At 51.2% G+C, this 11,430-nt stretch overlaps 2 protein-coding genes across 4 annotated transcripts in view; both read right to left on the bottom strand.

Annotated features, from left to right (window-relative positions):
- Positions 1-24: 24 nt before the first annotated feature.
- Positions 25-8,032, bottom strand: GINS4 (GINS complex subunit 4). 2 transcript variants are annotated; one of them, XM_054294360.1, is made up of 8 exons: positions 7,929-8,032; positions 7,756-7,842; positions 6,700-6,813; positions 6,199-6,296; positions 5,793-5,881; positions 5,416-5,506; positions 4,724-4,828; positions 1,131-1,218 (listed from the first exon to the last, which is right to left on the bottom strand). In XM_054294360.1, exons 1-7 carry the CDS (start codon positions 8,025-8,027, stop codon positions 4,732-4,734), a joined length of 675 nt encoding a protein of 224 aa, XP_054150335.1. In that variant the 5' UTR covers positions 8,028-8,032; the 3' UTR covers positions 1,131-1,218; positions 4,724-4,731. The 2 variants fall into 2 exon arrangements, with proteins under 2 accessions (XP_054150334.1, XP_054150335.1); XM_054294359.1 differs by lacking the exons at positions 5,416-5,506; positions 5,793-5,881; positions 6,199-6,296; ... (1 more) ...; positions 7,756-7,842; positions 7,929-8,032 and having other exon boundaries at positions 25-1,218; positions 4,724-4,811.
- Positions 8,033-9,656: 1,624 nt separating this feature from the next.
- The window catches only part of GOLGA7 (golgin A7), a 270,030-nt gene continuing 268,256 nt past the window's right edge, over positions 9,657-11,430 (bottom strand). For both annotated transcript variants that reach the window (XM_054294372.1, XM_054294371.1), the window contains one exon: positions 9,657-10,579. The gene's annotated coding sequence lies outside the window, so the exon portion shown is untranslated. The remainder of the gene's footprint in view (positions 10,580-11,430) is intronic.

The raw sequence follows: 11,430 nt of genomic DNA on the forward strand, positions 1-11,430 counted from the left end.
CGCGGTGAGCTCTTCTTCGTGCCCCCTCCCTCCACACAAGGCACTTGGGCAGCACCGGGCACCGCGGCTCCCGGCCTGGCTGCCAGCCCGCAGCCCTGCCCCTACTCTCGTGTTGCCCTGAGAACCTACACGAAGGAGTTGCTTCAAGCAGCAGCTTCCAGCCGCTGGAGCAGCAGCAAGAAGCGAAGAAGCTTGTGCAGTGACTGGCGGCTGCTCATGGAGCAGCAGGCCATGAAGGAGCTAAGAAAAATGTGAGGAGCATCTTCTGCAGCTGACCCCTCCCCAAGGGACAGGGAGGGCACCTACGTGTCCCCACACTACCAATAAGGAGCCTGGGTCTCTGAATGCCGCCAGGTCTGCAGGTGAGACAGGACTAGAGCAGCAGCCCCAGAGGTGCCAAGGTGCTCCCAGGCCCTGCTGGCGCTCTTCACAGCACAGGATGCAGGGCGGATCATGCCCACCTGGCAGATCTTGTAGTTCTTCCCGTGGTTGTTGTCCCAGTGGGTCTTTTGTCCACACTGGAAGGAGATGCAGAACTCTGCACCCCTGTGGGAAATGGATGGTTTGGGCAGGATAAGCTCAAAAGTGAAGATGTCCGTGTCGGCTGAGCCGTACGTGCTGTGCATGTACTGGCAAGGGATGTCCCTGAAGCTCTTCCAGCCGTCAAAGGTGACACGGACCGTCACTTTCTTCTCGTACTCGATGTTTTGAACCTTCACTGTCCCTGACAGAGCCCGGCCCTGGATCACACAGCTCTCCAGGCACACCAAGTTGCTGTGCAGGCTGTTCCTGAAAGCCACGTAGTTTGCAGACGGCTGTGGGAAGTCCAGCACGTACCTGCCCGCTTCCCACAGGGGGCTTTTCTTGGGTCTGAAACCAGCAAGGTCTGACAGGGCATGCTGCAAATCGCAGAGGTCCTCCTCGATTTTTGAGAAGAAGCGGACAGCTGTCAGTGAGAGCCCTTTCATATCAGCAAACACAACCTGCTTCTTCTTCTGGCCCTTGGAGCCCTTGTCTCGCCTCTCTGGCTCAGGTTCTGCGCTCAGCTTCTGGTTGAGACAGGATCGGAGGGGTTTGCGGCCTCGGTTGCCCCGCAGCTCCTCGTAGGAGTTCAGCAGTTTGCGGATGGGGGGCGAATGGCTCAGGCACAGCCGCACGGCCAGGTCCACGGGCATGGCTGGCGGGGCCACAGCCCGCCCGCTGCACACCTGGAAAAGCCTAGAGACCAACAGGAGGGGGTCAGGCGGCGCGGACCCGGCGAGCCCCCCGTCCCACCCGGCCCGGCCCCGCTCACTCGCCGCAGCTCATCGCGTCCCGCCCGCTCCGCTCCCGCCGCGGCCGCTCCGCATCAATGGGGCCGTGGGAGCGCCAGCGGCCGGGACACCCCGCCCCGGCCAATCAGCGCCGCCCTGCGCTCTCCGCTGGCCAATGGGAGCGGGCAGTGCCACCTAGCCCCGCCCCCTGGGGGGCTGCGCTACTCCCGGAGAGGGGCCGGGACCGGGACCGGGACCGGGGAGAGGGAACAGCACAAAAATGGGCCCTGGTACCAGAAAACCACGAGTGCCTTTGGAGGAGAAGCAGCTGTGCAATATCAACAACGGGAGTGAGCTCTGGGAGAAAGGGGGGCACGTTCCTCCTACCCAGGCTTTAATATGTTCCTCAGACCCAGGCTTTAACATGTTCCTCAAACCTAGGCTTTAAAATGTTCCTCTTACTTTGGACTTTAATATGTTCCTTTACCTAGGCTTTAACGTGTTCCTCTTTCTTTGGACTTTCATATGTTCCTCTTACCCAGGCTTTAATAGGGGAGGTTTGAATTGCTTTCATACACCCCTTCTCATATATTTCTCCACAGACAGCGATTTCCAGGGTGTCTAAGAAAACCCCAGACCCCCAGCTCATGCTCTACCAGCTCAGAAGTTCTTACCCTGGATGTGTGCACTGAGAAGGAAATTTGCTCACACGCAAGAGATAATGTGGTGTCCCTGACATCCATAATGAAAATCACCCTCACTGTTCAGGTCACATGTGACTCCTTGACAGCAAAGACTGTCACCTAAAGCAGATCACCCCTGCCTTGTTCTCCTTGCTAATCTCCCCAGAGCTGTCCAGCCATTTATGTTAAGCAGCCCTGATTGCTCCTGCTGACAGCACAGATTTTCATCAGCTCATGACACAGCTGACCGACCTACCAACATTTCTACATGGCTTTCCACACCACCATGTCTGAATGTCTGCAGCACAATGCAAAGTGAGCTTGAACCCAGTGCCCAGCTGGCAAAAACATGATGCAAAACCATGCTTTGAACACATCATCTTAGTGCAAACCCCCCAGCTTCAGCCACCTGGGGCAGCCAACACAAACATGAGTCTTCCTAGCAATGTAAGAGTTCCCACCTTTCTCTTGCCCCCAGGAGAGCAGTTCTGGCTCAGGCAGGGAAATTGCAGCTCAGCGTCAGTGCCCTGCCTGTGACCTCTTCCACCATCCACCTACTTTGTGTCCAGAGAGTAAACCCAAGCTATTTCCACCCAGGGGAGAGCAGAGAACAAGGAATGTGTTTGACATCAACAGCAGAACCCACAGACACTGGAAAAGCTGCTCTTACTCTCCCCATTCTCTAAGGTGGATGCCCTGCTGTGTCTTCTCCATTTAAAGGACAAACCAAACCCATCATTTTCTCAATAAAGTTGTGCACATTTCTCCTTCCTCCAGCACAGAGCAGAGATGCAGTGTGAGCAGTTCCATAGATGTTACACAGTTATTTAGTCATGGAAGGACACAAAAGCAGGTGGCATTTTCAGGAAACCATCAGGTCAGGTAAAGTTCAGCCACTAGGAGAGGACAGATGCCCCTCACATTCACACTGCAGAGGTCATGGAAGGACACAGAAGCAGGTGGCATTTTCAGAAAACCATCAGGTCAGTGTCAAACCATCAGGGCAGGTAAAGTTCAGTCCCTAGGAGAGGACAGATGCCCCTGACACTCACACTGCACAGGTGCAGTGTGAGCAGTTACACAGATGTCCCTGTATTTAGTCTTGGAAGGACACAAAAGCATTTTCAGGTGACATTTTCAGGTGTGCCACAAGTGACTCTCACCTGCAGCCTGACTGATTTCAGCCATCTCCACTCTCCTCCCTAGCCAAGAATGAAGACACAGCCATGTGCCAGCTGCAAGCTCCACCACAGGCACTCTGGAAACCATCAGGGCAGGTAAATTCAGCCCCTAGGAGAGGACAGATGCCCCTGACACTGCTGCAGCCATGTGACAAGCACAAGCTGTCAGGACAAGCATTCAAAGGGAACAGGGCCAAGGAGAAAGGCTGCAGAGGTGCCACCTGCACTCTCCTCAGGCAGATCCTGTGCAGCACGCTCCCACAGCAGCAGATTAACAAGGATTTTGTCTGGAAGCTTCAGTCACCTCTGTGAAGCTGTCTGGCTGTAAATACACACTTCACAAGCCCTTCCTGGAGGGCTGTCCAGAGGAACACGCTACTGATTCCTCAGGATTAAACCCAGCCCCCTCTTAATGTCTATACTTGAAAAGAATCTTCTTTACCTAAATGGATTAATTAGGAAGACTATAAACCACACATGCAAAGCCACTCACACTGCAAGATGCCCTGTGTCACCCCCAGCCTTGCAGGGGAAGATGCTCTCCAGACACTCCTCATGCAGGGAAGAGAAACCCTGCCCTGATGAGCCCTTGTTTGCCACAGGTTCTGAGCTGAGGTACCACACAACAGCCTGTCTTGTCCTGCATGGGGCAGCATGGCCAGGGGAGCTTCTGCTTTGTGTGAGCAGCAAAAATGAACTGTGTGAACTTCCCAAAGCTTCTGCTTTGTGTGACCAGCAAAAATGAACTCTGTGAACTTCCCTCAGCAGTGCCTTCTGCACAAGGGGGTCTGACAGTGCAACCTGAAGCTGTACCAGAGCCCCTCACCCTCTGCAGGGAGGGCACTGAGGTGACACACAGCAGAAACTACTTTCTCCTGAGTCCATGACCACAGCTGTTCCATTTTAGTGATGCCATCTGCCACTGCTCTTAAAAAAGGCACTGCAGCAGCTTCACACTGCAGCTTTCCCTGTGACACAGCCTGCCCTCAGCCAGGAATGCCACAGGAAGGATTGTCTGCTGGGCATGTCACAGGCAATCAGGAGCTTGATGAGCTGTGGGGGTGGTGAATGCCTCTGTGGTACAATGTCACAGACACCTTTTATGGAAAATCTTTTCCTTAGGATTTTTCCTCCTGAGAAGGTGAGAGGCCTCAGAAACAAAATGTAAACAATGGTTATCTGCTGTGGAATGGAACAGGGGGATCTGTGATTGGGCTCATGTGGTTGTTTCTAATTAATGGCCAATCACAGTCAGCTGGCTTGGACAGAGAGCCGAGACAGAAGCTTTTGTTATCATTCTTTCTTTTTCTATTCTTAGCTAACCTTCTGATGAAATCCTTTCTTCTATTCTTTTAGTATAGTTTTAATGTAATATATATCATAAAAATCAAGCTTTCTGAAACATGGAGTCAGATCCTCATCTCTTCCCTCAGCCTCAGATCCACCATGAACACTGTGTACCCACCTCCAGTGCCACCGTGCTTTGCCTGCCATGGACCTGGCCCTGGGAGGGGACCCAGCCCCCAGGCAGCCCCACAGGGACCCCACTGTGCTGCTGTGGGCAGGGGAGGTGGAGCTGTAGCTGCTCCTCCCTGCAGGTGCTTACCTGTCCCCTCAGATGAGCTGCACAGCCCCCGAGGCCACCAGAGGGGCCACGGTTCTGTAGCGGATCAGGTGCTGCGAGCCCTCCTCCAGGTCAATGGCATATTCCCTGCAGAGACAGGGGTGAGAGCTGCTGCTGCCACAGGGACACTGAGACAGGGACACTGAGACAGGGACACCCACTGAGACAGGGACACTGAGACACAGGGACACCCACTGACACAGGGACACTGAGACAAGGACACTCACTGACACAGGGACACTGAGACAGGGACACCCACTGACACAGGGACACTGAGACAGGGACACTGAGACAGGGACACCCACTGAGACAGGGACACTGAGACAGGGACACTGAGACAGGGACACCCACTGACACAGGGACACTGAGACAGGGACACCCACTGAGACAGGGACACCCACTGACACAGGGACACCCACTGACACAGGGACACCCACTGACACAGGGACACTGAGACAGGGACACCCACTGACACAGGGATATCCACTGAGACAGGGACACTGAGACACAGGGACACTGAGACACAGGGACACCCACACAGAAATGCGGTGCTGCGAGCCCTCCTCCAGGTCAATGGCATATTCCCTGCAGAGACAGGGGGTGAGAGCTGCTGCTGCCCACAGGGACACTGAGACACAGGGACACCTGTGCCCCACACAGAAATGCCCCCCTACCTCTGCTCATCAGTCTCTGGCTCCACCAGGATGTTCTCCTGCCGCTCCAGCACCCTCAGAAACACAAAGGAGTCCAGGTTGGGCTTTGGGACTGCAGAAAAAACATTGAGAGCACAAGCTCAGCCCTCATTTCTATTCCTCTGCAGAGCACCGAGGGCTCTGACTGGTGACAAACAGAGGGAACACCAGAGCCTTGCAACCAGATGTGAGACGGGATTTGACAGCAGCAGCACAGAACCATGTTACAGCATTGCCATCACATCATCTTTGCCCAATTGAAAGACTTAGCCCTTACATTTGGGGCTCCCTGGAGCTCTCCCCACACTTCTGAGTGCTTCTACAGTTTTCAGATTACCCTGGAGTCTGGACAGACTCACCTGACTTCAGGAGAGACACTTTCTGCAGGTTAGGGGGCATGTGCTTCAGGGCCACGTTTTTCAGGTAAGCCTCTGTGTTTGCCATATACCTGAAAGAAACCATTGAAGAATGAGTTGGTTAATCAAATACAAATCTGCAGGGAGAGAACTGCTCAAAACAAGAGTAAGAAACAGCTCCTCATGCCTCATGCCATGGGCACAGCCAAAGTCAAGCCCTGGCCTACCCTGGTAGCTGACTCAAAGTCATTTTCAGTTCCTTTTCTGCCCACAAGGAAACCTCCTGGTAAGACACACTGATTCTTACTTCAAACTGTCTGCTCACAGTTTCAAGAACATCAGCAAAAGCACACAGATAAGTTTCTATAATCTATAAAAGGGGAGGAAGATATATTGAAAACCTACTCACTCTGTAGCAAAAGCAAACTCCTCTGGTGATAGAATGGAGGGCTCCCCTTCAGCTCGAGATTTCTCCTTCTCCAGGATGTGGGGAAAAAACTTCTCTATCTAATATTGAAACATAACCCAAAAGGATGACACAGATCTCCCACCAGTTCAGTGTTTAAACCCCCACTCTCCACTGGATTCCCTACGAGCTGCAGGCTGCCCAAATCCCTGCTCCTGAAGTAACTGTGACACCAGGTGGGATCACCAAGCCACAAGGACACAGGGACAGGAGTGGGACACACTCAGCTGTGCCAGCCCAGGCTCAGATGAAGCCAGCAGCACTCACAATATTATCATCAACACTGCTGTGATCTTCCTGCGTTACAACACCAAATTAAGAAATTAATTCGAGTCACATTTCAGAGAAGACACTTTAATTAAATGCTGTGCTGAGGCAGGAGGCCCTGTGTAGGTGAAATCCCCCTGAAATGCCCCTTTTTCCCCCTCTGGGCTGCAGTGTTACCTTCACCAGCCGACACCTCAAGTAGCTGCTGAGCACAAAACGGATCCTCTCGATCTCCATGTGATGCACACTGACCTTCAGGTCTCCTTTCTTGGCCCGTTTCAGGTTGGCTTCCTGCAAGAAAAAGCAACAAGAAATGAAAATTCAATGGCTGAAAGATCAAAGAAATAACAGAGGAAGACAAGTTTTGTATATAGAACCCACAAACCCAGACTAAGGTTTTAGCAGTGCACTTTGGGTCATCAAAATGCACTTGTGTAATTTCTGTACTTGAGCCCCTTTCCAAGGCAAGCTCAAAGAAGAAACTCAGAGAAGTTTTGTCTCATGCAGGGGAGCAAACAAGCCCAGCATTCCCAAAGAGCCTCAGGCAAGCAGGGCCTGCCCACACCACAGCCAAGCCAGGAGCAACTACTGTGAAAATGCCAATCACTTGTTTTTAAAATTTTAAAAGCTTAATAGTAATAAAATAAATAAATAGTAATAGTAATAAAATAAATAAATAGTAATACAATTACAGTAATAATAATTTGGACAATTTGAATTAGGACAATACGAGACAATAGAAACAGAGTCATGGACAGTCTGGGTACCTTTTTCTGGGCAAAATAAGCCCGAAAAGGGACACAGGTGAACAGAGGATTAACCCTTAAAAGTAACAGCCTGTTGCATATTCATACACCTCATACATGATGCATAAATTCCATTCAAACACAGGATTCTGTCTGGTCATCATCAACTTCTTTCTCATAATTCTAACGGCGTCGTTCTGCCCGAGCAAGACAAGAAGTTCATTTCTCCTGATAACGGAGCAATAAATTCTTTTTCTCTGAAAGATTTAGGTGTCCTGTGGCTGCTATTGCACTATGAGGCCTTTCTTCAGAAAAAAAGCATCCTACATAGCACAGTTTCTATTTTAACATTTTGTTATAACCTAAAACTATATTTAACACACCACTTAAGAGAATTAACACAGCATAACTTCCTAACACAACACATATAATATTCACTTTAATATTTGCGAAAATCCAATCATAAATACTAATTTTTCACACCTACCATATGGTCCAGCTGCTCCACCACGCACTCGATGATTTCAGGTTTACTCTCCAGCAGCTCCGGAGCAAATTTCTCATTGAGCCAGGCCTGAAAGACGGCACGGTGTGAGTGTAACCGAGGGAATCCTCAGCCCCACCGCCCCACAGCCCCGCCCGTGGCTGCAGCCCCGGTACCTGCTCCAGGCTCTGGATCAGCTGGGCCGGGGTCAGCACCAGCTCCTCGCTCTCCCCGTCCGAGTCCCCGCCGGCCGCGGCCGCCATCGCTCCCGCCATCACCGGCCGGCCGCGCCTCTGCGCATGCGCGGCAGCCCGGGAACATGGATGGGGAACCGCGCTGCGGCCGCTTGGCCAATCGGGAAACGCGCTAGGGCCGCCGCTCCTCCCTCCTACCAATCAAGAGGCGGATTGAAAAAAAAAGCCATCTTCTTCAGCCAATCAGAACGCAGATTGAAGCTGTTGGGCCAACCAGGACGCAGATTGAAATGCAGCTTTCTCGGCTAATCACGGTGCGGCTCTTGGCTGCGAGCTTTTTCAGCCAATCAGAAAGCGGATTGAGCTGGTGAAGCAGGGCAAGGATGAAGGAAGCTGGCCAATCAGGAGGCGGATGCAGGACGCTGGCCAATCAGAAGGCGGATTCAGCTCTTTTGGCAGTCAGGTGGCTCAGGCTGCAGCCGCCTCCACCAATCAGAGAGCGGCGTCCAGCTGCAACTTCTGCGCCAGCGAGGAGGCGCGGGGACACTGGAGCTGCTTCAGCCAATCAGGGCTCAGCAGGTTTGACACCTCCGGACCCAGGACCAGGTTGGCACTGGCAATGATAGAGCCAGACCATGGACACAGGGACAGAGCCAGGCTCCAGGTGGGCACTGGCAATGATAGAGCCAGACCATGGACACAGGGACAGAGCCAGGCTCCAGGTGGGCACTGGCAATGATAGAGCCAGACCATGGACACAGGGACAGAGCCAGGCTCCAGGTGGGCACTGGCAATGATAGAGCCAGACCATGGACACAGGGACAGAGCCAGGCACCAGGTGGGCACTGGCAATGATAGAGCCAGACCATGGACCCAGGGACAGAGCCAGGCACCAGGTGGGCACTGGCAATGATAGAGCCAGACCATGGACACAGGGACAGAGCCAGGCACCAGGTGGGCACTGGCCATGAGAGAGAGCCAGGGACACAGCCCCCAACGCCAGGTGGGCACTGGCCTTGATGGAGCCTGGACACAGGGACACAGCCCCCAGTGCCAGGTGGGCACTGGCCCTGCTAGAGCCAGACCATGGACACAGGGACACAGCCCGGGCACAGAGACACAGCCCAGACAGAGGGACACAAGGACACAGCCCCCTGCCTGGACACACAGACACAGCCCGGACACACAGACACAGCCCCCAGTGCCAGACACAGCCTAGACACACAGACACAGCCCCCAGCCCTGGCACAGCCCAGACACACAGACACAGCCCCCAGTGCCAGACACACAGACACAGCCCGGACACAAAGACACAGCCCCAGCCCTGGCACAGCCCCAGCCCTGGCACAGCCCCAGCCCAGCACTCAAGAGCCACCCCAGCCCCGCTGCCACAACACACCTGCACACAGTTTAAGAAAAGGTTTACTGATCCATCAGTACTTCTGCCAATATTGCAACAGCTGTGAAAGGCAAACACTGTTACAGTTTAGAAAAAAAAAAACAATTTATACAATGAAAATATTAATCAAATCTCAACCCCCTCCCCCAGTGGCTGAGGAATGAGCCTGGAGTTCCACATCCAGTATTAGCACCTGCAGCACCACCAGCAAGCAAGCCAGCCCCTCCAGCCTGAACTGCTGAGTTCCTTGCACAACTGGACACTGACACTGGGCCCCTACACCAGGACACCTGGGCTGTGACACAGGAAAAGGATGGAAGGGAAGGGATTCAGCCAGCTTGGACTGTGGGGAGCTGCACTCGTGCAGGTTCTGCTGAGCAATGCACGGGGATGCTGAGGAATGCACAGCTCCACTCCTCAATGTGTGCCAGAAACAGAATTCAGAAATCCATCCTACACAGTATCTTACAGCTTGCCAAATCAATGTTTTCCTATAAATTATAGATAAGAAATCCATAAAGAAACAGTTTTACACTTCACATATTAATCAGAGAAGGGTGGGAATCGTTATTTTTATTGGCTCAGCATCCACTTTACTGTGCTCACTGTTCCGTGGCTGACCTGGCCAACAACAGCACAGACACAGAAAAACCAGCAGGGTTAAAGCCTGGCTACAGCCCCCTCTCCCCAGGATAACCAAGACCTTAACTCCAGGAACACTTTTGCCTTTTGGTTTTCCACAAGGACCAGCACAGGAGCTGCTGCCTTGGGTCACTCCTCACTGGGAAGAGGCTCTGTGTATCTCTGCACTCTTACACTGAACTGGAGGCAAATTCCCAACTTGGAGCTGGAGCTTTCCAAAGCCCAACTGCCACACAGAAGGGTTTAAGAACCAGGGACAAACAGCACTGCACTTACAGGACTAAAACTAAACCTCTCTTGGGCTCAGAGCCCCATTTCTTTCAGGAGACAACACAGCTTTACCACTTCTGCCTTTTCTTGAGGAAAAAAAAACCAAAACCCCAAACCAAACAAAAACTAAAAAGTGATCCTCTTGCTTCCAAATCTACTGCAAAGTGGATGCTGACCAGCTAGGTCACCCCTGGGGAGCAGCTGGAGGAAGTTAGTCCTTGTAGTAGATGGCACTGTGGATCTGGCAGCAGAGAAAGGAATGATGCTCTAAAGGAGGAGGTAGGGGAACCTTGGTACAGCGAGTCCACCGGTGAGCTGGCATCTGGGAAAGAAGTTCAGCTGGTTAAAACTCCTCCCAGGTCAAACCAAATCTCCCCTACACAAACCTTTCTGCAGTTACCATGTGCTGTGGTGAGCAGTGTGAGCAGAATCCAGAGCTCTCAATTCCAGTTGTCCCAACAAAAAATAAACACCTTTACTATTTGCTTCTTTTCACATAAATATTTCCCACTCTTTTCTGCACATACTGCCAACAATCTGGATTTAACTCCCCCATCCCAGGGCCTGCAGAGCACCAAACACAAGGGAGCCAGTCCCAGTGTCAGCTTTCCAAAAGCTGACAGTAATTTTGGTGGCCTGTATTGGATATAATCACCATGAGCCCCTGTTATATTTTCTGAAAAATCTCTTTGCCCAGAACTTTGCTCCTGGGAGGCTGAGAAGCCTCAGGGAAAAATGAAAACAAGAATTATCTGATTTGCTTCTCCTGTGTTTTGCTGCTTTGGAATGTGGTTGGACATTGTGATTGTTACATTGGCTTCATGTAAATTGTTTTTATTTAATGACCAATCAGTGTCAGGACTCTGGAAGGAGTCACAAGTTTTTAATTATTATCTTTTAGCCTTTCATAAGTATCCTTTCTCTATTCTTCAGTATAGTTAAGTATAGCATTCTTTTATATTTTATTTATGGTGCATTTATATATATAATTATATATATTTATAATATATAATATAAATAATATGTATAATATATATCTAACATTTATAATTATTATAATTATATTTCATACATTATATATATTATATACATTATATATACTGTATAGAATATATAGAATATATAGAACTTATTCAACATATAGACCATATAATTATATATGATATATATTAT

This window comes from Melozone crissalis, unplaced genomic scaffold (genome assembly GCF_028551555.1).
Source record: "Melozone crissalis strain CALT ecotype California unplaced genomic scaffold, PUWL_Pcris_2 ptg000247l_1, whole genome shotgun sequence".
In the NCBI taxonomy this organism is placed as follows: domain Eukaryota; kingdom Metazoa; phylum Chordata; class Aves; order Passeriformes; family Passerellidae; genus Melozone; species Melozone crissalis.